This window comes from Phymastichus coffea, unplaced genomic scaffold, assembly GCF_024137745.1.
Source record: "Phymastichus coffea isolate CEN01 unplaced genomic scaffold, Cenicafe_Pcof_1.1 PCOF00001, whole genome shotgun sequence".
Classification (NCBI taxonomy): Eukaryota; Metazoa; Arthropoda; class Insecta; order Hymenoptera; family Eulophidae; genus Phymastichus; species Phymastichus coffea.
This window is the reverse complement of record NW_026706812.1, coordinates 5102292-5129357: the sequence shown is the minus strand read 5'-3', so window position 1 is coordinate 5129357 and position 27066 is coordinate 5102292. Positions and strand designations below refer to the sequence as shown.

Below are 27066 nucleotides of genomic sequence, written 5' to 3'. Positions count from 1 at the left end.
ACTCTTACCTATACTTTCTACTCAATCACAATCAATCAACATAAAGCAAACATTTTTTTTTATTTTGGCATGGAACAAGGGGCATGGAGCATGGAGCATGGGGCCGGGGGCCGGGGGCATGCTCGTTGATAATACAAGAGTCGGTAACTGCCGGCTGGGGGCATGGGATCTGCACGTCGATACAAGAATCGGTAATTGCCGGCGGGGCCCATGGGGTCTGCACGTCGGTACACAGTCGGTCGCAAACGATTTCAGTCAAGCAGGTCAATAAACATCTGTCGATAAAGCAGCTCACAGATCGCCAATATGAGGATTTATAACGTTACCGATCGTCGCTAGAGTAGGCATCGAAAAATCGCATGGTAAGTGGTTTAGGATCCCCTTAGCCTCTACTACTTACGGTCTACCACAAACTAACATTTTTCGCAATTGACAAGGAACTATCTTATTATATTACATTTGAGATGAGGCCATTAATGAGTTCGATTTAACAAAAACATTACGTTTTCGTGTTATAAGCACATCACACTTAAGTAAGAGTGTTCCAGTACCAGTCGTCAATGATAAGTCCTAACTGTTATCGACATTAAAATCACCTAAACTAAAACACTACATCATCGATGTTAAACATGAGATTTATCGTCCAACAAAAATGATCGTTACGAAATATTGTATATCACCCGTAGTATTGCAGAACACACTGATTTAGATATATACCTGTATAAGGCAATTTCATATATAGTCTTTACAATTGTTTTTTGTACTAAAACAGATTGTTATTAAAAGAAATTAAGCATAATAAAATGGTAATTTTCTTTGTTTCAATAATTAATTCAATAAATTTTTCAAACCAACCGGATTGTTTTTAATTTCAAAATTATCAGTAGAAAAGCCAAGTTCCGTATTTGAAACAAATCAATGTTTAAATCTATTTTTTAAGTCTACACAATGTAATAATTATATATCAATTGGTTTTTTGGTATTAAAACAAGTTTTGTGTTGATTGTTAGTATATTATGAACATGAAATGAAGGTTTACACAAAAATGAAGGAAACAATTCGTTTTTATTAAGCGAGTTAGGAAATTGAATGATTCTTATTTTCATATTGTTACATTATTTATGAGTGGAAAAGCCAAGTTTTATAAATAACAGAAATCTTTGTTTAAATTTGAATAATTTGATAGCAAGAACAAGATAATATTTTTCATTTTAGAGAATGCAAAAGCGGTGAAGCATTTTTTTAAAAAATGAGAAAGATGGGAATCGAGAACCCAAAAAATAATATTTAATTTTTAAATACATTTCTACAAGCTATTTATTTTTTAATTAGTCTCAATGTTTTCAAACTTCTTTACAAAGAACAAAATGGGATGTTGATCTGAATTATTTCAGTAAAACTTAATTTTAAAATCTGTCAAATCTTTTTATTTATAGTTCAATTAATCCACTTCAGTTTCAATGGAAAATATAACTGCCAAATAGTTTATGTATCTTTAAAAAATCTTTGCTCAGAGTGATTTGGGACTTATAGCCAATCTACTTCGACAGAGACTATTATTATCATATAAAGTGATATATGATAAAGCACTCAAAAAATATTTGTAACTTCTGAAACATATTTTCAAGAATGGTTTTTCACTCAATAATGTGATGCAATCATAATTTTTCTTACTTATTCAAATTATGTTTCGAACAATGTATACTCTTAAAATTGAAACTTAAAAACATGCAAGTTCCTATCATTCACTGTTAATTACTTTAGCAGTGATTACAGGGTATAAACGAGTTGAGAACTTGCTACTGATCAAAACGAGTATCTTCATCCGCCTATACCTCTGAGTTGTAATCAAAAGATTTTATAATTTACTGTCGCAGAAAACTGTATAGAGCAATCAGAGATGATTACACGTAAGGTTAAATTCTGTCTGTCTGTCTGTCTGTCTATATCTGTACTTACTTAATTGACATTACTGCGGCTCTCGGAGAGTCCTATACAACCTATACAATCGTTGTGTAGAGACCCTCTACACAACGATTCTGATACATTGAAGAAGACATGGATTCTGACATATGACAAGTGTAGAGATGGTTGATTATTGGCTAAAAACCCCTAGGAATGTTAAAAACATTATAATAACATAATTGCAATAACATGCAATAACAGCGTATAAAAGGTCTAACAGGCTATACGTTGCACAATATTAAGGAACTGGAAAGTATGATGAAGTCAATGAGAACATCCCATAATCGAAACATATTGCAAGCCTCAGTTATATTCTTATTCAAGATTAGGACTGGTAACTTAAACAAATGTATCTCTGCGATTTTTGGTTTACAGAAACAACAAGTTAAAAACATCATAGATAGTGTATTGCAATGTTTTGAAGAAGATATATTGCCTGGCAATTTCGGATTTGACTCTCACAATAGAGATTTTTTTTTGCCCAAACAGCTGAAGTGGCCAAAAGGCTCCATGATTCTGAAATCGATACGCTATATATAATAGGCGATGGTACATATCTACGACATCAAAAGAGTAGCAATAATGGTTTCAGCGTAAATCGTATTCCGGCCAGAAAAAAGTTCCATTGTGCAAACCATTCACTGTTGCCACAACCAATGGTTATGTAATGGATGAACTTGGTCCATTTACAGCAAATCTTAATGATGCACAAATTCTAAAGATTTTACTGGGTCAACCAAATGGTCTCAAACAGATTTTAAAAAAAAGGTGATATTTTTATTCTTGACAGAGGATTCCGAGATATTGTAGATTGGTTGATCAAGCAAGAAATCAAAGTATTAATGCCAGCACTAAAAGGTAAACGATCTCAACTCACTACACAAGAATCAAATTCGTCTCGCTTGGTAACCAAACTCAGGTAGATTGTTGAAACCGTTCATGGGATTATAGGACAGAAGTTTAAATTTTTACATCATTAATTCTATAACGCTTCATTACCAAAAGCCGGGCTGTATTGTAAAATTGCTTTCTTCTTGAACAATCAATTTAGAAAAAAATTGAATTCTGACGTAGGCTTGTTGGACAAAATTATACAGAGAATAAATCTCACCAAGAATGTAAAAAATACTTTAGCAGATGAAGTTCGGGATAAAAATTGGAATCAAAAGAAATTGCCATTTCAAAAATTGTCTTCAAATGAATTATTAGACTTTCCTGAAATAACGAAAAGAGATATGAAAGTACTTTTCGCAGGATCATATCAGTTGTCACAATCTGTTTCTTATCTAGCCGAAATGATTCAAGACGATAATACTCTTATGCTAAGTTACGCCAAAGAAGAGCCCAACATATTACGATTTGAAATACGCTCTGGGCATATCAACAGCAAAACATACAAGTGTTACGTACACTACTGTCGGCATCAGTGGCATCAAACGATATTGCTGTAGTTGTGCCAATGGGAACCGTACCATATTTTATTGTAGGTTATTTATTGTAGATCAATAATATATAAAAAATATCGATAATTGATTAATGAAGTTTTTTTTCACTTTTACCTAATTTTTAATTATAGATATGTAAATTCTGACGATACGATGCATCGTATTCTAGGAAGAATATATGAAAAACATACGTTTAGCACGAGGTAAGAGTGTTTTTGAGGAGCAATGAGGGAATCGACGAGGAGAAGATTGATTTTTTCGTGGTTCTACAGCAGTGTGGTTTTGCATAATTGGATTCTTTAGATGGTCGTAATAGATCTATAAATGGAGTTACACATGTTTTCAATGTCTTTTATTCCATATAATATGATGGTAACGTTATTTTTACCGAAGCTGACTTTTGTGAAGCGCTTACAGCGAAAAGCCGCTGATAAACGACAGAAAACATGATTTATTCCTGGTTTTCGTCCGTTAGCTGTTCACGAAACTCAATAATGGTAAAAGGAATATCGCCATCGCATTGTATGGAAAAAATCACAAAAGAATATATGTAAGGATCGATAAAGTCTTTGATAATTAGCTTTAAAGGTATGAGTCATGAGAGGCGGAAGGTCATTTTGACATGCCTGTCGTAGCCGCCATTGTTATTCTTTTGTTTGCCGCAGAGTAGAAAATCGTAGAGAGATCATACAATACATGTTTTTGATATACTTTTTCCCGTAGAATACGATGGAGGCATTAGTTTTACCAAATCTGCCGGTGGTAAGGCGCCAAGGGCCAAAAACCACTTCAAAACGGTTTTTTTTTTGCATTTTTGAAGGTGGCGCACCACTGGAACCGACTTCAAACTAATTGAAGAAGATTTCTTAGATAATTTTGAATATCTTCTGAAAATTTTATGTCTGTACCTTAATATGGCTGAATTTTAGAGGAGTTTGAAGTTTAAAATTTATTATTTAGGTTAGGTCCCATTAGCCTGTAATCTTGGAAGAAATCACAATGAATCTACATTTTCCAGGAATATGAATGCCGGAAACTCGGTGTTGATATTATTTTTAGGTCCGAAGAAAAAAAATAAAAGAAGAAAGAAAATATCCGTTTTTTGTATATACGATGTGTGTCCGGAAAGTATCGGACCTACCTTTATATTTTCGTGCTAGCGTTATTCTTTATCATCTGGTGGGTGGCATCCTCCAAAGTAATCCCCACTTGATGGAATAACATGGTTCCATCGATGTTTCCACTCTTCAAAACAGCCCTGGAACTCACTTTTAGGGATAGCCTTAAGTACACTCGTCGCATTGTTTTCAACCGTTGTTTTGTCATCGAATCGGTGTCCTTTGAGTGGTTTTTTTAGTTTTGGAAACAGCCAAAAGTCACAAGGGACTATGTCGGGTCTGTATGGAGGTTGTCGAAGCAATGCGATATTGTGTTTGCTCAAAAACTGCTGTACAAGATTGGATGAATGCGCTAGCGCATTATCGTGATGGAAAAGCCAGTCACCACTTTCCCAAAAGTGCGGCCGTTTTCTTTTTACTGCATCACGCAAACGTTTCAAAATTTGAACGTAGTATTCTTTATTGATTGTCTGACCTGTTGGTGCATATTCCTGATGTACAACACCTTCACAATCGAAAAAAACAATCAACATTGACTTAACATTGCTCCGACTTTGACGTGCTTTTTTTGGCCTTGGCCATTCAAAATGCTTCCACTGTGAAGATTGTTGTTTTGTTTCAGGATCATAACCATAAATCCATGATTCATCACCTGTAATAACTTTTCTAAGCATATTATCATCATTATTGAACATTTCCAGATTGTCCAGAGCGATTTCTAAGCGTATGTTCTTCTGCTCTGCTGTGAGCAATTTTGGGATGAATTTCGCACACACGCGTTTCATTCCTAAAAAAAAAATTTTTCGAAAAACCGAAAAAAAAATTATTGCAGTATTCTACGTGAAAAAACAAACATTTTTTCTCGTATAAAATTTTTTTCGATTGTTACAATTTGACGGAGATAAAAAATGTTGAAGAAAACTGTCACTTCCAGGAAAAAATACCCGTGCGCGCGTCATATTTGACGAAAATAAATTTTTGATGAGTGATTCAGATAGGGCTTGGTAATAGTTAAAAAATGGTGTACTTCAAATTTTCGTACGATTTTTTTTCCAAAATTGGCTAATTGTCAAAAATAATAAAAAAATTTCAGAATTTTCAATTTTGCATAATTGTTGCAAAATTTAAAAAAACAATCGATGGCAACCGTGAGTCATATCATTTGAAAGCCTTTCGAAAGACCTTCCAAACGCACCCACGCTCGTCTCTGTACGTTAATTTCTACCAGAGATATAAAACTTTGAAGTTAGACTGATTTTGCCCGTGGGGGGGTAAAAGTGGGTGACCGGCACTGTATATTCATTAATAATTACGATAAGGGATTATGTCGCGAACGCAGTCGGCGGGGAGAAAGTACAACTTGTGGCCTCGCAGGTGGTAGATCTAGGCAGGACTTACGGGGCCTGCCTCTCTTACGTGGAGCTACCGCCTCTTGGGCGGGTAGAGCTTGGCTTGAGTCTGGTTGAGAAGTCAGGTCGGCTGTAGAAGAAGGCGTAGCCATTGTAGTAGAGGCCTGAGTCGCCGAACGGTCCACTGCCTCCGGGTTCTTCTCCCGAATAGCTAAATCATGTTGCCCTTCTGAGTCGTCTACCGGTTCCAAGGGGCGTCGTGAGGGAATTGTTCCTTGTCGTTGCATATCTTAAGCTGATTTACAGCTACTTTTCCAATATTTACTCCACTTCCTGATTGGAGTAGGTAGGAATTCATTCCCAAACGCTTAGTCACGATGAACGGACCATAGAATTTCGGGCAGAGTTTGGCGGCAATGGCTTTGGCCGCCGAAGAGAGGACATGATTTTTCGCCCAGACTTTGTCACCGACATTATAGACGACGTCGCGATGGCAGTCGTTAAAGTACTTTTCCTGTCGCGTTTGCGCGGCTCTGCTGTTTTCCAGAGCTCCCGCTCGTACTTCGACGAGTTTTTTCATACGGTCGCTCCATTCCTCACGGGCCGTAGTCTCCAATTGTAGAACCGCCGCGCGCTCCTCCTCGCGTCGAACTGTGCGAGGGGGCGCTGGATGTCGCCCGTAGTTGAGGAAAGCAGGGCTTGAGCGAGTAGCTTCATGAATGGCTGAGTTATAGGCGAAGGTGAATTCCGCTATATGCTCATCCCATTTCGCATGCTTGTCTTCGATGAAAGCGGCAATCATAGTTTTAATAGTCCGATTTACCCGCTCAGTGGGGTTCGACTGTGGATTATAAGGGGCGCATGTTCCATGGATCACCCCGTGTGACTTCAAGAACTCATCGACTAACTTGTTTTTGAAGGGCGTGCCATTATCCGAAAGAAAACGGTCAGGGGTTCCGAAGCGAAGGAAGACCCGTTGATTGAGTTCTTTCTTAATGGTCTTACCGTTAACCTTACGGATCGGAATACATTCGATCCAACGAGTGAACATATCCATAAAGATGAGCAGGTGCTCATGGCCTTAGGGCGAGCGAGGCAGAGGCCCCATGGTGTCGCCGCAGACCACTTCCCAGGGACGGGTAGTTACGTGTTTACCCATGAGTCCTGCAGGGGATTTTTGTTCCACTTTCACTTGTTGGCAAATCATACAGTTACGCACAAAATGCGCAACATCTTTGTATATGCCAGGCCAATGATAACGTAATACGGCTCGTTGATGGGTCTTATATCGCCCTTGATGCCCCGATGTCGGTTCGTCATGACATTCCGCCAGGACTCTCTCTCGTTGTTCTCGAAGGATAACTAGCTTCCAGGCGTCGTCATCATTGCCCATCAAATCGTCGACTATCGGGTCAGGTCGATAAACGTATAAGCGGCCACCCACTACCTTCTAGTAGGGATGCGCTTTTGGATCCTGAGCGACTTGCGAGATCTTGCGTCTATACCAGGGGTCCTTGGTATTGTCATCGAGAGAGAAAGAAGCTAAAGCGGCGGCGATATCCTCGTCTGTCTCGAACATACGCGAAAGTGCATCGGGCACGACATTGTCCTTGCCTTTGCGGTGTACGATATCAAAGTCGTAGCCTTGAAGGCGTAACGACCAGCGGCCTAGTTTCCCATTGGGGTTCTTCAGATTCCTAAGCCAAGTCAAACTATGGTGGTCGGTAACCACGGTAAAGTGATAGCCTTCGATGTACGGGCGACACTTCTCAATCGACCATATTACCGCAACACATTCTCGTTCGGTGACTGACAGGCGACGCTCGGCTGCAGTGAAAACTCTGCTGCCGTAGCAAATGACATAGTCGATCTCGTTTATCTTTTGGACCAACACGAAACCAATGCCCGTGTCGCTGGCGTCGTACTCGATAGAGAATGGAGCGTTAGGGTCTGGTCTAGCCAGAACTGGAGCGGAAGCAAGAAGAGCTTTAACTTGCTCGAAGGAGGCCCAGTGTCCTTCGGTCCATACATATTTGGAATCTTTCCGAGTAAGGGAAGTGAGTGGTTCCGCAATAGCCGCAAAGTCATCCAGGAACTTCCTGTACCATGAGGCCATACCCAGGAAATGACGTAGTTGACGCAAATTTTTAGGTCTCGGGTATTGTAAGATGGGTTTCACTCTCTCTGGATCCGGGCGGCAGCCGTCTCGATTCACCAATACGCCGAGGTAGCGCACCTCGGACATACAAATCTTGGACTTTTTCCTATTTATAGTAAGCCCAGCCTCGTTAACTCGCTTCAAAATCAGCGTGAGCCACTTTACGTGATCGGCAAAAGTATCCGTTGCAATGATCAGGTCGTCTAAATAGGCAAAGGCAAAAGGCTCAATTTCGGGCGTGATAAGCTTATCCGCCAGCATTTGAAACGTAGCAGGACCGCCAGCCAAGCCGTAAGGCATTCGAGTAAATTCAAATAAACCCATACCAGGAACAATGAAGGCCGTGATCGGGATAGACTCTTCTTTAAGCGGAATCTGCCAAAAGGCTCCCGAACAATCTAGGGCGCTTATATATTTGGCGTGTTGTATCTTGCGTAAAATAACATCCATATAAGGTAATGGATACGCCGATATCTTTGAAACCGCATTAACTTTGCGATAGTCTACACAAAACCTATACGTTCCATCTGGTTTCAGGATCATTACTACTGGGCTAGACCATTCGCTCTTGGATCTTCGGATCACTCCCATCTGCAACATTTTACGTACTTGCTCATGCATTTCATCCTCAATTTTCTTCGACACTGGATAGTATCTTTGCTTAATCGGGCGCGGGTTAGTGAGGTTAATTTCATGAGCGATCCACCTGGTGCAACCTAACTGTTCACCAGAGGTTTCGGGGATCAAGCTATGCATGACCCTATCGATTTCGGCTCTCTGCTCACCTGTGAGATCTTCGATCCCCAGAGAGAACAAGGCCATTGCCTCTTCAGACTTCTCGGAGGAGAGAGTTGCAGGCACGCCCTCGGAGCAACCTTCGAAAGTCAGCCTGTTAGTCGTGGGATCTAACATGGCCGAAAAGGCGCGTTTGAAGTCAGCACCTAAAGTGCACTCGGTGTCGACTTCTGATAAAATGAGAGCGTTAATCGCATGAGTTACCCCCCCTAAAGTAAAGGGTAACTTTACGATACCCATAATAGATACGTAGTGACCATCGACTGCCTTGGCTCCTAGGCCCACATAGGGGTGTACGCGCCTATTCAAGGCGGTGGCAATCGAAATTGCGTGTGGGCCAAGGACAGTACGGGAGGATTCGGTATCCCAGAGGCCTCTGAATTTATAGTCGCCGACACTCACGGTCAGCCACCAGCGAGGTGACTTCTCAACCTGGGCGCTGGCCACAGTACCGCCATCGCAGGGCTGTCGCACGTCGGAAGAACTAACCTGAGCTAACATCGGGTCGTTCACCGTGTTGTGTACAGCCTGCGGAGCTCCTGTGTCGCCGCTAGTTTCGAAGGTCCCGTGGTTTGGGGGAGCCGTAGGGACCTCATCTACGTGCTCCCTTCGTCGTTTTTTGCTTTGAGTCTAGCACTTTCCAGTGGACCGCACTCAGGGCAGGACTTTTTCGTATAGCCGGGCCAACTGCAGTTCCAACAAAGAAGTTTATCTCCGTCAGGGCCGGCTGCCCGGTCCTTATTCTTATCCGACCTTGGCGTAGCCACTAAAGAGGGATTTTTATCGCGGGGTCTAAAGCCTATCCGACCACGGCCTCTGCCTCTATGCGAATCCCAACGAGGGTTCTTAGGCTCCTCACGGCGGTTGAGCTCGGAGTTGGTGCCAGGGCTCTCTTCCTTGGCCTGAATAGTGGGTGATTTGGAGTTTTCCATTTCTCTGAGCTTCTTCTCTAGGATTCTCGTCATCAACTTTTCCAACTCGTCCGTCGAGGCGCTAAGGGAGCTCTCGTTCATGGAGGATAGGCCGGGTGGCTTGTTCCTGGTGCCTTTCGGGGGCCTATATGCGGTCTCCGGTAGGATGCTGTACTCAGCCGGAGGTGGGGGCTTCCACTGTCCAGCTTCATCGTCTTCGGCCTCTTGGGCATTGGTCAAAAGTACCCGCACGTCCTCCAAGTTATTCCTATAGTGCTTCAGTTTCTTGTGAAGCTTGGGCAGCATATTATCTATGACGAGAGTTATCTGGTCTTTCATCTCCCACGGCGGATCCATTCTTTTCAAAATGGTAAGCAGAGCTACGGTATATTCTGTCACTGGTTCTTCTGCACCCTGGGTCCGGCAATGAGCTTCTACCACTAGGTTTCTCCGATTTTTCTTAGATTTGCTGTAGGTTGTGAGAGCAGTTTCTTTGAATTCGTCGAAAGTGTCCCAGGTTTTTCTTAGGGCCCTATACCAAAAGAGAGCTGATCCAGTGAATAAGGGAGTCATGGAGTCCAACAGCTCTGTATCCGCCACTCGGTCTAGGCGCCGGTTCTCCTCTACTCTTTCCAGGAACTCTTCAATGCTTAGCCCTTCGGCACCAGAAAATTTGATTTTCCACTCTCTGACTGTTTTCCCCAGGTTCCTGCTCGAGGGGTAGTAAGCTGGACCTGTTTGATGTAAACTAGTCGTCTGGCTGGCTACCGGTGGGTAGAAATATGCACCCTGTTGTGATGAGTTCACTGTCGCGCTAGGTATGGCCCCCCTCCCCCAGCTCGAGCTTGCCGGGGCAGTCGAGGTAACGAGGGAAGCCGTCGAGTCGAGCGAAGAAAGGACAGTGCATGGGGCATGCCGCTTGTCGTGTGAGTGGGCTTGTGGTGGCGTAAAATGCCTTTGGGCCATCGAGGTGATTGTGGAGAGGAACGTATTCGGCGCCGCCGTCGCAGAGGGATTTGTGGTGGAATGGAACATCGGAGTCCGTGGGTCCAGTGACAAAGTGGTTGGGGGATGAACTGTGTCGTCAAATTTTTGTGTTTCATCGTAGTAGTTATAATTTAAGGTGTCTTGGAACTGTACTGTTTTTGAACTTTGCGTTTCTAGACGAGTTAGTTCTGCTGCTTGTTGTTGGTTGATGGACCAGCTTGTTTTTAGTTGCTCGTGCAGTTGTATGTTCGCTGTGTGTAGCGTGTCCTTTTCTGTTTTAAGCTTTTGTAAGTCCGTTCCAAGGCGACTGAAATGACTTTTGTATTGTTTCAGCAGGTTTTTAGTTTCTTCTACCTCTTTTTGCCAGACTGCGAATTGCGTCTGGAATTGTGTTCGTTCTGCGTGTCTTGCCATTTCTAGTCTCCATCCTCTGCGCAGTTCGTCTGCTATCGGCTTCGTCGTAATCTCTGTCTGGCCATTGGGCAGTACGATTTTTATTAGTTCTTGACTAGTGCTGTCGTACTTTGGCGTTGGCGCGGTCGTAGTGACGTTGTTTACGGGAGTTACATTTGTCGTCATAAATGTACTTATTTGTTGTGATGGTGATACTTGATGGCTTTGCCCTGTGAGTTCGGGAGATTGTGAGTCTGCTCCGAGGGTTAGCGACATTTTGCTGTTATTGTTGTGAGGTGAGCTGGTTGCCAGATGCTCTTCATTTTCTTCATTTATGGTGATTTGAAGGCTTGAATATCTTTCCATTTCCAAAGCTGTATGTAGGTCTTTACTAATGTCGGACGGTAGTGTACCTGATTCGAAGAATGTTTTGGCTAAGTCATCTCGTCTTGTACGGGTCGACGTGTCATCTTCGTCTTTGGGCGCCAGGAAGTCCTGTGCTGTATAGTCTCCTTGTAGTCTGCGGTATAATCTGTCCGCTCGCTCAAGAAAGCGTCCCTCGTTGTGCAATTCCAATTGTGACAGTGCGTTGTCCAAGTCGATACTTGATAAGTTTCGGACCCAGGCCAGCAGTTGCTCGTTCAATCTTTCTTTAAAGATTGTTAAGTCGTCGAGCGTCCAATTAGTCGCCATTGTTGTCGTTTCTTGAGTTTATTTTTATTATTTTGATTATTAGCGGACTGAGCTAGTTCGGAGGCGCCGCCGAAGAAGATGGACGAAGGTTGTCGGCCGAAATCGTTAAAGGTTAAGTTAAACGATCGCTAATTGGGTTTAGATTAATTCGATGTCTAGCGCAGTGTATACTGCGTGCGCTCTAAAAGCGAAGTTGAAATTCTTTCAGGCGTCAGTCCAGTTGGATTCGTTTTAAGAGTTATCGCTAGGCAATTGTGTGAAAGTAAGAAAATATGTGCGTGCGCTGCCGAGAAAGGTTGTTATATATTCTTATATATGTGTATCTTTATGTGCATATTATCGTCTTAATTTGATTAGCTTGTTCATTTATAGGCGAGTGAAAGTCTTCGTTTGTCGAATTCACGTACCGCTACACACTTTTCGCCGAGTCCTATGTTTACATACGCATTTTCTTACGTACAATCGTGTGATATTTCTCAGACGGCGTAGCCTTGAAAAATATAGTATACTTCAATATTGAAAAAGTTTGAATTGAAATTGCTCGACTAGCGAGGCTTATAGCAATTTCAAGGCTGCCGTGTAAATAACACACTGTGTTTACATTCGCTGCGCAACCTGAGTCTCTGTTATACACGCACTGGCACTCTATCGTTTTCGTAAACACGCTGCGTCGTGTCTCTCGCACAAGAAGAAAGGCTACTTCGAATGCCATTGTCGGTTGGGCGCCAATATAACGGGGTGTATATTTGCCCGCGTTATTTCGCGAGAGATCGGTAAATATTTTATACAGCTCAATGCGGGCGTACGACAACCGTACGAGACTATGCCCGGATATTCAGTTACGCCTTAAGGCCCGCGAGAGCGTCGTGGGATCAGTAACTAGTCTTCTAGATAATTCACCGACGGAAAGAGCGTGGAAAGTTGTAGAGTCAGGTGTAAATGAGAAAATAGGTTACGTAAAATAAATGATATTTATACAGCTTATAAGTTTACATAGGAAGCAGCGCGGCGTTAAAGAGAGAGAGAATAACTAGCTAGCGAGAGAGAAGCAAGGTACGCAAGTAGGTACTTACAAATACGCGCGAGACCACGGAAGAGCCTTATCAACTGCTTGATTACGGGGGGACGATCGACTAGTTCGCACTAGAATAGTCCCACACTCTATCTTGCAACACTGCGCACTATTTGCTGTAGGAAGTCTCTCTTTTCTATTACCGCTGGGCCAAACCAAAGTGTCTCAGTGAAGATGGGCGATATCTCAACTTCTTTGTGAAAGCCGGCCGGCAAGAACACGTGTGTTTTCGGCCGCGATTCTCAAGCTAATGTCGCGGGAGCGTACTCCCACTCTCTCCTCTACTCTGTCGAACTTAAGTCGGTTCCTGTCGCGCGGCCGTCTCTCTCTTACACGTTAGCGCGCCTTCGATGTGGATCTGCACGGGCTTATCCTTCCTCTCGCTAGTTCACGTTGCGGATTCAGTATTCTCTCTCTCTTACCTCGTACTCTATTGTCTGCTGCGACTGCCACTTCTAGGTTTTGTACATAAAGTCACATAAGTTAATATAGATATAAATATATAAGTGTATATATATATATATATATATATAAGAGTGGTTGTTTGAGAGAGAGAGACATAACGAGTGGTTTATCGCACGTTATAATATAAACGTAGGTCCGATACTTTCCGGACAGACCTCGTATATATACATAGGAAGGCTCTCGGAAGGTGTGGTTTGGCAGCAAACCTAATCTTTTTCTATGTAGAATGCTACTGAAATCTTAGTTTCAAGATTCATTTTGGGTGTCTTTTTTATTATCTTAATGGAGGATACTCTTTCTTTTCAAATGCTGTAGTTTATTATGTTTACTAGCGGTGTTATAACGTGATTTATTAATATTTTTATTATTTTGCTATTTATGCTATCGACACCACTATTTTTATTTTTCATTTTGCATGATTTCTTCTATTTCTTAAGTATTGGTTGGTTTCAGGAATAAACTTTTATTTTGATTTGTAGTTATCTTGCTATTTTTTTGTGGTATATTAATTTTTTTTACTTTGGTTCTTTTGTTTAGTTACTACGTAAAAGTAATTATAAAGTTTAATGTGGTTAATAAGTCTCGCCTTGAAATGAATGCATACTGAAATTAGATTAGAGTTAGAACGCGTGTAATATAAATAACAATTCAGTCTCATAGGTTCAGTTAAATGTTACTTTAATTAAAAACAAAGAAAAAAAATGTTTTTATCCGTCTTAAAAAGAAGAATGAGTGATTTGGTTTGTGTACTTTTGTAATGGCGGTGCATCATCGAATGATGAGAGTGAACGATATATCAGAGTTGATGAATAAATACGAATACATAATTAATATAATTTTAACTGAAACTATTAACAAATGCTTTACTACAATGAATAGAAATAAAACACAGCAAATTACGTACACTAAAATAGCCTAAACAAGCAAAGAAAAGAGATCATTAAGAAAATGATATCAAATAACTAGATCGAGTCTAGTTATTTGATAAGACAAAACTAAAATAAATAAAGCATCCAAAGATCTGAAAAAATGTTATAGGAAGAAAAAAATATACAAACATGGAATGGTCTCAGATCACTGAGTTCTATAGAAGCAACAGATAATTCATTATGAGTGGCTACTAAACGACTTAAAAGACCAACTGTATTTATACCGTCTACCAAAAAACCTTGTGGTAGCTTGGCAAGATTGCAAGCGAACAAGGAAAAAGCTGAAACGTTCGCAAATCATTTTAGCACAGTATTCAATCTTCACTAAAGAATAATCACTAAAGAAGAAGAAATGTTACTAGAAGATTCTGACATCCAAGATAGTATATCAATAAAATCAATTAAAATAAAGGAAGTTTTACAAATTATTAATAATATGAAGAATAGAAAAGCTCCCGTTTCTAATAATATCACAGGAAAAATTATCAAAATGTTACCTCTAATTGCAATAAGATATCTAACAATTGTTTTTAATGCGTGCTTATGTCTTTGTTATTTTCCTTCGCACCGGAAAGTAACAGAGATTGTTTAGTACCCAATCCTGATAATGACCAGAACTGGTAACGTCATATAGACCGATAAGCCTTTTATTAGCACATTTCAAAATCATTGAAAAACTAATTCTAGTTAAAATTAACCGAGTGATACTAAACTGAAAACTTATCCCTGTCTATCCATTCGGTTTCAGATGTAATCATTTTACAATTGAACAAGTAAATAGAATAGTATCTGTTGCGAGGAAAGCCATTAAATATAAACTATACTACACTAGTATATTTTGTGACGGTAAACGTCAAATTAGCGCTGATAATATAACTTAATTGTTGCCTGTGAGGGCAGCACCTGCCGGGGGGACGAAATTCGTAACGAAGGAATTCGGCACGCGAGCAGACGGAACGCGCGCGATTGAAACCGAATTAGTGAAGCTTCGACTATCGTTGAGTCCGCCCGCTTTCGCTATCTCTATCGCCAATCTACGAGCCATCAACATCAACACGCTAGAGCAGCAACAGCCAGTCGTCCGTGATCGTAGCCGCCCAGGTGCCATCCAGCTACTAGTTCGAGGCCAGGACGAGAGTGTGTGTGAGGTTTCGCCATCGAGGGCGAAACCATATCCGTGCGCGCGTGTTCGCGACCGGCGACAAACAATTAAAAACTGTTCCGCGCTGTGCGGTTTGTCTGTGCTTCCTTCGATCGCCTGCAATAATAAGGTAAGCTGGCCAGCTTAATTTCGTGATCGCGGTTGCATGATTAATTATTAATTTCCGACATTCGAAGCGTGCATGCGGCGACTCTAATAACAAAGAGCAGCGAGCGTCCCGGCAAAACGTGTTGTCGATGAGCGAGCGTCAATGTAAACAAACGCGCGGGCCGACTTTGTGTGGTATTTGAATGATAATAAAAGGCTCCGTCCGTGTTATTAACAAGTATTTTTGACTCGCTCTTTTCATATAGCTTCCACTCACTTTTCCCAGATTAGAGGACTTACTGGTTGACTGACGCACGTTTCCACATGTTCTCCGATTTATGTATTGAGCATAAATAATTACGCGCGTCCTTTTAGTATAATTGCGCGAATAAAATAATTAAACGGTTTTACCCCGTTACAATTTCTAGATGTTGCCCAGGTTTTTCACAAGGTTTGGCATAAAGAGCTACTGCACAAGTTCAATAGATTTCTTCTTCAGCCCCGGTACAAATTGTTACAGTCTTATCTATACAACAGAGCCTATCAAGTTAAAAGAAATAAAAAGATATGAAAACGTCACTTAACCTGTTAACCGAGCGGGACGTATAAATACATCCACAGTAAACAACAATAAGTACGGGTAGGACATATGAATACGTCCTCGATATTTATATTGCACCCTGGAACGGGCGGGACGTACATTTTACTACTACTATGGTAATACTTCATTCATACACGTCTTAGTGGAAAAGGACGCGCTCGTTATATGTTACAGATAACTACAATTAAAGAAGAAATTTAAAAATTCTACGCAAAATATAATTCCAGACTTCAAATCCACCCAAATAAACTTGTCGACAAACTTCTCAAGACATCTACCGCCAACATCAGACTAAAAAACATAAATTAATGAATGCGCAAAGAAATTAACATAATTATTTCAATCATTTTCGAAAACAAAGACAGTATATACATGGAACATAACTTAAGTGTTAATTAATTAAATATTGCAACGATGGTCGGAAATGGTCATGTGTTTTCGTTCCATTTTTTCCTTCGTAGTATTTCAATTGTTAATTAGAAATGTACAGTTTTGTGTCCAAAAAAACTTAGATAGCACGCTTCCCATGAAATAAGAAGTCGTGAACGACAGTTTTCTCAAATCTAGTAACTTTCAAAAAAAGGTGAAAAATAGATGGCATAGTCTCGGACCTTATATAAAAAAAAAAGGGGATGGTTTACGATTATGCCATTTGGAGTAACCAAACCTTACACGTCTGCTAAATAGCCATCAATATGTGAATCTCGGAAAACTATAGAATAACGGAACAACAAAAAACTACGGAACTCACGTGTATCGTGTTCATTATTTTCAAATTTAAAAATTTTTCTTGTGTATAAAGATACGGATTCTTTCATAGATCTCTCAACATTTTACGGAAATTCATAATCATAAGAAATTTTCCAGTAATTAGCTGAAATTACTTTATTATTTTATAATGAATGGAAGTTTCTTGTTAATTACTCTAACAATTTCATTATTTTTTTTTTATTTAACGTCGCTCTATTTATGCTCCATCAGTGCTAATCAGCGACGGAAGGCTTGCAATGTGTTTGGGAACAAGATACATGAAACTTTTTTTAGTGGTGCTTGTATCAATCAGCAGGGACTGGGAATCGAACCCGGGCCTACCGGGTGCGAGTCCGTCGCCCTACCGACCGAGCCATTGCAGGCCTCGATTTCATTATTATAACTTACGAGGTGTGTTCAAAAAGTACCCGGCATTATCGTTTTTACAAAAAAATATTTATTTATTCGTTTACATCAATGTGGTCCCTTTCAAAGTAATCCCCCCAGATATAATACACTTATGCCAGCGTTTTTTCCAATCTTCGAAGCACTCTTGATATTCACTTTTTGGTATGTCCTTGAGCGCTCTCAGCGATTCGGCCTTTATTTCTTCAATCGAGGAAAAACGCCGTCCTTTCATGGGTCTCTTCAACTTTGGGAACAGGAAAAAGTCACACGGAGCCATATCTGGTGAATATGGAGGTTGGGGCACGACTACGGTATTGTTTTTGGCCAAAAAATTACGAACAAGCAACGACGAGTGAGCAGGTGCGTTATCGTAATGCAAAAGCCATGAATTGTTTTTCCATAAATCGGGGCATTTTTTTCGGATTACTTCACGCAAACGTCGCATAACTTCAAGGTAATACTCCTTATTAACCGTACGACCTTGTGATAAGAACTCATGATGCACCACGCCCCTGCAGTCAAAGAAAACTGTAAGCAAAACCTTCACATTTGATCGATCTTGACGTGCTTTTTTCGCTCTTGGTGACGTTAAATGCTTCCAGGTGGACGATTGTGCTTTGGTTTCGACATCATAACCGTACACCCATGTTTCATCACCAGTTATGACCCTTTCAAGCAAACTTGGATCGTCGTTGACGTCGTTTAACAGCTCCTCAGCGATGTTCATGCGATTGTTTCTTTGGTCAAAGTTCAGCAGTTTTGGAATGAATTTTGCTGCCACCCGTTTCATGCCCGAAACATTTGAAAAACTGTTATGACCTGAACCAATTGATATGCCAATTTCATCAGCAACTTCTCTAATTGTGATTCGGCGATCATTCAGAACCATTTTTTCCACTTTTTTCACATTTTCATCGATTGTTGACGTGCTGGGTCGACCGGAGCATTCGTCATCTTCAACGTCTTCGCGGCCATATTAGAACACTTATACCACTCGTAAATACTTGTTTTTTTCATAGCAGACTCACCATAGGCTTTTTGTAACATTCCACATTTGTTACACTTTATTTCATTTTTTACGCAAAATTTAATACAAATTCTTTGATTCATTTCTTTTAAAAAACGAAAATCGCCGAGCTCATAAAAACACATTAAACCTTAGCGACTACCGCAGACAAAGTAAACAGTGAATATAGCTGAAAATTTTATCATACTTCAGGGGCATGTATACCAACACAATAAAAAAAAATTTTGACAATCGTCTTCTCCAGACCCGCGAAATTTAAAAATTCCGGGTATTTTTTGAACACACCTCGTATAACGAGTGCAATCGCTATTTGTTATGTCTCTCTTCCCCGTCTCAATTCGCATTATTATATATTAACATATATTGTATTCCTAGTATGATTTTTTTGAGCAGCTGATGCGCAAGGTAAGTGAGGAAGCTGGCGAGAGAGAGAGACGTGCGAGTTTTGACCACGTGCGCGATCGGTGAGAGAGGCATTCTCTCAATGAGTATGTGAGAGAGAAGTGCGACATGGAGAAAGTTGCTTATTTTTCTGCTAGCCATCTTCGTTCTTTTCCGGCATTGCGCGCAATGATCCTTTACCGCCGGCCTTGTCCATCTTCTTACTGGCTGATCCGAGGACGACAATGTCAGGAGATTTCCGGCGGGAGTGTATGTGTGTTGCGCTGTGCGTACATTTAACCGCCCGGATTTATCTCGCTTCCTCGACGGCATCCCGGAGATCTCGGCGTATTTCTGTGGCGATGGATGTCGAGCGTTTCTGTGCGGATATGTGCGCTGCGCTACGCGTATAGGCATTATGCCCCTCGGCCTCATCGCTTCGAGGGAACCGTCCAACCCCGCGCCTACAGTAAGTTCACGTGACCAACAGAGCTACGAGCTTGTACTTACCAGTCGAACTAATTTCTAGCTCCTTCTAGCCTATTTGTTGATTACCGGCTATCTCTCTCTACCCAGCCGCTGCGTTATCGCTTTGTATATGATTTATAAAGATCTTGACGGACCGAGCTTTGTAACATTTATTTGCTGTATCTTAGCCAATTCCGTATTCTCACGGTGACGCAATCTCTTTCTCACATGCCTAGATCCTGGCATTGAGCAACACGACACTCTAGCCGACTACGAGGACAGGAGTCCTTTGGAGGAATTGAGTTGGCGAATCAGGTGAGCTCGCCTGCATTAGCCTGTCCGCAAGCCAAAACTGTCTCCGCTCAAGACTCTCGATTTTTTTGTGAACGGGCTATAACGCTGAGTTAGAACCCAGTTACAAACTCTTCTTTATATCCCATGCTATTAAAAAAATTGGTAATGTTATATTCAGACTAAAAAAATATGATCGTTTTCGTACCCTAAATTGATTAATTATTTTAATAATCAAAGAGATCAAATTACACTCTCTTCATTTGTACAATTTTAGTTAGCTTTCCTATATAAGTAGCGTTGATTAGAACTCATTATTGAGAAATTTTCACAATAAATTAATTAAATTCAATTTCGCGTTAACTACAAAGAAACTTTAAATAAAAAATGACTATTATATTCATAATTATTCTGGCCGGTCTTTCTTATTATGATAGCCTTTTCACTGTATTTCATTTTTCGATATGAATTTTTAATTTGGCTGTTTTCTTGTCAAACCAGTTTGCCGAAGGCAAGGAATGTGTGACGTCACTGTTTTGACAAATAATAAGTATGAATATTTTGCCATCTGTCTTATCTTTACAATATAATTCGATGACAAGACAAATCATGCTGTTGGTTAACTCACAACACGATTGGTGGTGACATTTGTTTGTTAAACAAGTTTCAGCTAGCATCGAATTGTGTACTGACGTTACATACTGTTGCAAATAACTTGCGTTTGGGGACTAGACTTTACGGGTCATTTCTACCTCCTACCTTTGGGACTAATAGGGAAATTAGAGAGCGCTTTTATACTTCAGTCCTCTGTATAAAAGTGAATGCATCACCGCTTCTCCCCCTAATCTATTCTAACAGTTGGTTGGACTAGCAGCTGAGTTCTCTGGGTCAACGAGTCAAGTCAACCCAGTCAACACTACATCAAGGTAGCTTTACAAAGTGATTATACACCAAGACGCAAGCACCGAGAGAACAGTACGAGATAACATCCAGTGTCTTTTCCAAGAAGTAGCAACCATCAACCGGAGTGAAAAGTTTAACCTGCCTACAACCTATTTTTTTGCTATGTCAACTATGCAATTTTTCTTTTACAGCGCATGTTGATCCTTTGAGTAATTAATACAGGGAACGACGCGATTGCATACAATAATAAATAGCATCAATTTTTTTGTAATTTTCATGAACTTCCAGTAATTAATTAATGTTTAAAATTAATAAAATTCATTTTTTTTACGAAAAAATGACTTTATCGGTAGTTTGTTTAAATAATTTTTTATTAATAATTGATAAAGACAAATAAAACATGGATGCTTTTTTTTATTATATCCCGCTTCTATCAGTTACTTTGATGCTATCTCATCCAATTATGGCTTTGGCCTTGATGGGTTAAGATGGGTTTAGCAATATTTTTATAAAGACCAGATCATAGTAAGATGAAGATTGTACACGGAGGGTCATTTATCTGGAAAAGGCCTAAAACTTTCAAATATGTTCAATTCCGCGCAACCCGCCTTCGATCAATCAGAACTCAAATTTCGGCAACACCTAGGATACTGCTAGCATTTTTCAGCCAATTGAGCCTGGAAAAACAAAGGTTGCTCTGCCCAATACAATCAAAATACGAGAGTAGGATCTTTGTTTGGAAAAGCTTGTCCTTGTGGAGATTTATGTATTATTGATGGAAAATGTTCGAAAAAATACCGTAAACAATTTTAAGAAACAATAATTTATGAAAATGATTTTGTTTCTTATCGCCGAAGATCTCTTATAAAGAATTATAAAATTCTTAAATTATTTAAATTATAAATAATCTCTTATAAAGACAATTTCTTTATAAGAGATTTATAATATCATGACGATTATCTACTTCATAATCATTAGAACGTAAATGTTTTTCCAGTATCTACTGGAAAAACATAATTACGTTCTAATGATTATGAAGTAGATAATCGTCATGTTATACTCCAATGTTATCTTTGAAGGTTAATTGTCATATTAACGTAGGATTTTGTTCAAGTATGATACCCACTAAATATTTACATAAATATCTTTACAAAAGACATGATAAAAACATATTTTTCTAGAATTTCAGAGTAATAATATTGATGCGCATTAGGATCTCGCATATTCAAATCAAAATAATTTATCAACATTGATTTTTACGAATCAATTGCATTATTTATCTCGTCAATATTAGTAGGTTCTGTGCGAATTGTTATGTTTTAAAAATTTGGAAGATGCACAGGTAAACGAATAATAACATGACTTTTATCGTGCATTGATCGAAACAAAACTATCCATTTTTGAACTTGGAGTCTATAAATACTTTTGATCAGGAGGATGTAAAGTATCACATAAAAATTTTTGACGAATCCACCGGGACTCAAAATCCCTATTGGTCCTGCAAGTATCTGGGATAGAACCACATCTAATAGAGAAAGTTAGATTCTATAATTCATACCGTTAAGATGTGTGCCACTTGAGCAATAACAAATCCACGCCAGTCATGTTTTCAGTGCACGACAGTTCAAAACAGCGTAATTACAGGTGTCGTTTTTTCTAATGTTACAGTATATCATATCATGATGCGTGTAAAACTTTCTCTTCTTACACCATGATGAAAGGGTGAAACAATGAACAAAGGGTGAACAAATGATGAAAAGGTTGCTCTACACACTCTTGACTATAAGGAACCAAGGTATTGCATACAAGTACCTAATGCACCCCTGCAGCGTTTCACGTAGATGTAGTTCTTTCAGTCATAATAAAAATAACAATAACAATCTACTAATCAAAAATTTTCTAACAACAAAATAATTTTATTTACATTTATATAGTTCAAATGAAAACATATTCTTTCGTCGACTATAACACTATCTCTTTCATAAATACATATTCAATATCCTCTCTCTGCATTTTACGAAAAGAGAATTTAAATATATATTTGATTGGTATTGGATGTATATTATACAATTTTTCTACAAACAGCATTGAATGCATACGACAATTTCCTTTTTATATAATAAATTTATTTTCTAACGGTGTAGAAAATAAAGTACTAACGCCGTTATAGAACTTCCATCTCTCGCTACAAGACTAACCGTACCGTCGATCTGCTCCTGGTATACTAGTACATACATATTTCGCTTGAATGAGCGAGATAACGAAGCGAAACGAGAGATGAAAAGAATCGAGTAAAGGTTCTCTACTGCAATCGTGGATTAGTAGGAAGTTAGTTAGGCGAACACAAGCGTGACAGAAAATAAATAAGATCGGTTAGCTTAATTCATCGACAGTAGTACGAGGTGTGTCCAAAAAGTAAGGTGACTTTGTATTTTTAAAAAAAAATATTTATTTATTTATCAATATTTATGTTGTCCCCTTCAAAGTAATATCCCCCTCAGATACAATACACTTATGCCAACGGTTTTTCCAATTCTCGAAGCACTTCTCATAAGCACTTTTCGGTATAGCCTTGAGCTCTTCCAGCGATGCAGTCTTTATCTCTGCAATCGTTGCAAATCTCCCTCCTTTCATAGGTCTCTTTAGTTTTGGGAACAAGAAAAAGTCACATTGGGCCAAATCCGGTGAATATGGTGGCTGAGGTATGATTGTGGTGTTGTTTTTGGCCAAAAAATCTCTCACAAGCAAAGATGAGTGAGCAGGGGCATTATCGTGATGCAAAAGCCATGAATTATTTTTCCACAATTCTGGGCGTTTTCTTCGTATTGCTTCTTGCAAATGGCGCATAACTTCAAGATAATACTGTTTATTGACCGTACGTCCATGTGGTAAGAACTCCTGATGCACCACGCCATGGTAATCGAAGAAAACAGTGAGCAAAACTTTGACATTTGATCGAACTTGGTGTGCTTTTTTCGGTCTTGGCTCATCTGGGCTCTTCCATTGGGACGATTGGACTTTGGTTTCGATATCATAACCATATACCCATGATTCGTCACCAGTTATGACCCTTTTGAGTAAATCTGGGTCGTCGTTGACGTCATTCAACAGTTCTTGAACGATGCTCATGCGACGGTTCTTTTGGTCAAAATTTAGCAATTTCGGAACAAACTTCGCTGACACACGTCTCATGCCCAAAACGTTAGAAAAAATTTCATGGCACGAGCCAAGCGATATACCAACATCCTCAGCATTTTCTCTGATAGAAATTCGACGATTTTCCAGAACAATGTTCTTCACTGCTTGAACGTTTTCATCAGTTGTTGACGTGCTTGGGCGTCCAGAGCGAGGCTCGTCATTGGCATCTTCCCGGCCATCTTGGAAGAGTTTATACCACTTCTAAACATCTTTTTTACTCAGAACAGTTTCACCGTATGCCACCATCAACATTTCAAGTGTTTCGGAGCACTTTATTTTATTTTTTACACAAAATTTGATGCAAATCCTTTGATCCATATTTTTCGATAGCAAGAAATCGCCGAGCACGCAAAACACTTATAACCTTTACGACTCTCACAATCAAACAAAAAATGCTATACACTTGAAACTTGGTACAGATGTTCGGGAAGAGTGTACCAACATAACAAAACAAAAAAATCGATAATCGAAAGTACGTTGCCTGTGAAATTTGAAAAGTCACCTTACTTTTTGAACACACCTCGTATATGATGACTTTGGTGATTCGATCGAGAAATTTTAGACGTACGATAAAGTCTACCATCAGTCGCACTCAGGTCACGATAACTGAGAGTGAGTGAGAGAGAAGAGAAAATGAATATAAGCGTTCTAGCGGCAAGGTATGGTGGACGTAAAACAAATAAAAGCGCTCGTGAGACAAAGAAAATCGCACGTGAAAGCGATCAGTGATTGAAACAACCAACGCTTATCTGGTACCCTGAATCGCTGCTGTAGAAAAGATGCATGTATGATTTAACAGACGAGCGTGAATGGCTAGTGAACGCTAGTGGCTTCCTTTGATCAATCACAGCGATCGCTTAATGACGCCCCAGACAACGATCCTGCTTATATTTGGTACGTTGGGCGTCGAGCTTTCGATGGTCACCATACTTCACTTTCATGATTATGTGCAAGAATTAGTTGCAACAAAGAGACTTGGGCTAAAAGAACAAGAGAAGACTCAACCTTTTTTCTATTTATTCTTCTGCTTGTGGGTTGGCTATCGACGCGATACTAACTATTTTGCCTAGTTAGATGTCACTTTCCCTTTTTATCGCACGTACGCATGCTTTTCCTCGGCATGCTCTTGAATATTAGGTTAGTCTCTCTTGCTCTCTCTGTCTCGCATTCGCACTCACTATTTTCCATTACGGTCGCTTTTTAATACGCACGAGCTCTTAACAAAACTTTATGCATTACAATTTTTTTGTATCTTACCATTTTTACTTAAAAAATATAATATTAATGTCCATTCTCATACAAGGTTGACTGAATTGACGCGTTATATACTTCTAAACTAAAACCGTGCCTCGAACTCCGAATATTGTAAAAATCTACGGCTACATTACGCCAGCGTCTGCAGAATTACGCGTACTGTTTTAAGATCTAATAGTGAAGATCTATTTTTTTTCTATAGTAAGTTTTTTTATAAGGTATATAATTAATCTGTTTGTCAAAATACGCGGATTTGTACTCCTCCTAGACAATTCATGATATAATTCTTGTATGATATTTTGACAATCGTCATAAAGTGATTTTAATTCCTTTTTCTTTTCGAACAAGTATACTTCTTTTGTCTAAATTCATATTTCATAGCCTGGATTGAAAATTCATTGAAATATTTTTATTGTTCAGAATGAGATGAACGAAAAAAAGGAAATAGTAAATACAAAAAATTAATTCTTTCTGTAATTTGTGAAGCATTAAAGGAATTAATAACGTGAAAAATAATCTCGGGTAGTATGGGCTAGTGGCTTACACTATCTTTTCTGTGGTGGCTTTCCTTGCTCCTTTTCCTATGCTATGTATCTTTTCCTTGTTACTGAAGTGACTTGGCAGGATTCAGCTGTGCTCCAGAATTTACTGCTAGATGCACTCCAGATATGAACCACAATTTGCTGTGCACGTAAATTCACATTCATAGCTACCCAGTCACTCTATAGTTCTTCGAGGGATTGATGGGAGTGTCTGTGCTTCAGATGCAAACGCTGACGTAGTTCCCATTTTGAGATAACTTGACTCGATGAAAAAGTTCCGTTAACCCGGTAAACGACTCTGCTGTCCTAACAGGTAGACACTTATGTCGACTTTACGTAAGATCGCGATGTGATTACGTTCGGATCTCGTGTCGCATCGTAGAACTATATCTGGAATGTAACAACACTATTAAAATTGATATAGATATTTATAATGAATACATACTTTATAACTGACTTGCTATTGAATACATATTTTATAACTGTTATTGCTTACATAATATTGTTTACATGAATAAAAGTTAAAATGGATGCATTTTTCAGATCTTTCTGAGTGTCTGTCTCAATGGGTTGATTTTGAACATTCCAAGATTTCAATCCAAAATATTGAAAGAATCATCGGTTATAAAATAAATTATGATGTCCCTTCATCACAATGTACGATAATTAAGCGACTAGGTAAGTAATACATTTTAATACTATTAATATTAACATTTTTCAGAGACAAGGCTTTCAACCATATAATGTTTTTATTCCAGAATACCCAATTGATGGTCCAACGATGTCATGTTTAAAGGTTTATGGAACGTTAAAATACAACTCATTTTTCAAATTTGGATAAAAATGCTAATAAATGCTTCAATCAAAATTTTGTAAAAATTTTAATTAAATGGTATATTTAAAAAATATATTATTCTTTAATATATAGATTAAGTAACTTCTCATATACAATTCGAGTGAAAATTTATATTCGTAATTTTATTTTATTTCCTATAAATGTGAACTAAAAAGTAGAAGAAATAAGCTAGCATCAGATAAGTTATTATGGATCCCTTTATAAAACTGAATTGCCTAGGCATTCATGGTTAATTCCTCGAGATCGTAAAATTATCGTATAATTCAATAAATATGTAAATGCTACCAAAAATGCATATGAGAATATTTAAAGTTAATCGCATGAGTAAATGGAGAAAAAAATGTAATTATTATAACATCTAATTATTTAGTAAGTTGACTGAAAATCATCTTTCTTACACAGTTTTTTCAAAAATATAAACCCTCCATACGAGTAGACGTCAGGTGTGCTGAAGAGTACTTTAAAATCAAAAATGGTGTAAAACTGCACGATACGTATGACTACGAATAAAGAACTTTGAAATTTTGTATTCAACAAGACAACTATGTAACATTTTTAAATGGACGCTTCGTAGCCACACTTACGTACATAAAGACCAATTTTGATTTGAAAGTAGTCTCCAGACGTACGTGCAACCTACTTACATGGAGGTTTTAACTTTTTTGAAAAATCTATGAGAGGAGGAGCTGTTTTTAGTCATTGTGCTAGGATCATGAACGCTCATAATAGACAAATTTATTACCCTAACCACACATGAAACTTAACACAGTCGATCAGCCTGGTCAATCTGTCAAACACACATTTGTAGTTTATATAGATAATGTACCAATGATTAGATGGACATCCGGTTGTGTGGTC

General features: G+C 39.1%; 1 protein-coding gene across 4 annotated transcripts in view; it reads left to right on the top strand.

The window, feature by feature from the left end:
- The window catches only part of LOC131675389 (anaphase-promoting complex subunit 1), an 896320-nt gene extending 870078 nt beyond the window's left edge, over window positions 1–26242 (top strand). For all 4 annotated transcript variants that reach the window (XM_058954365.1, XM_058954368.1, XM_058954359.1 and 1 more), the window contains 2 exons: window positions 25896–26030; window positions 26111–26242. In XM_058954365.1, the coding sequence (XP_058810348.1) occupies window positions 25896–26030; window positions 26111–26193 (218 nt within the window). In that variant the 3' untranslated portion in view covers window positions 26194–26242. The remainder of the gene's footprint in view (window positions 1–25895; window positions 26031–26110) is intronic.
- The last annotated feature ends 824 nt before the right edge of the window (window positions 26243–27066 follow it).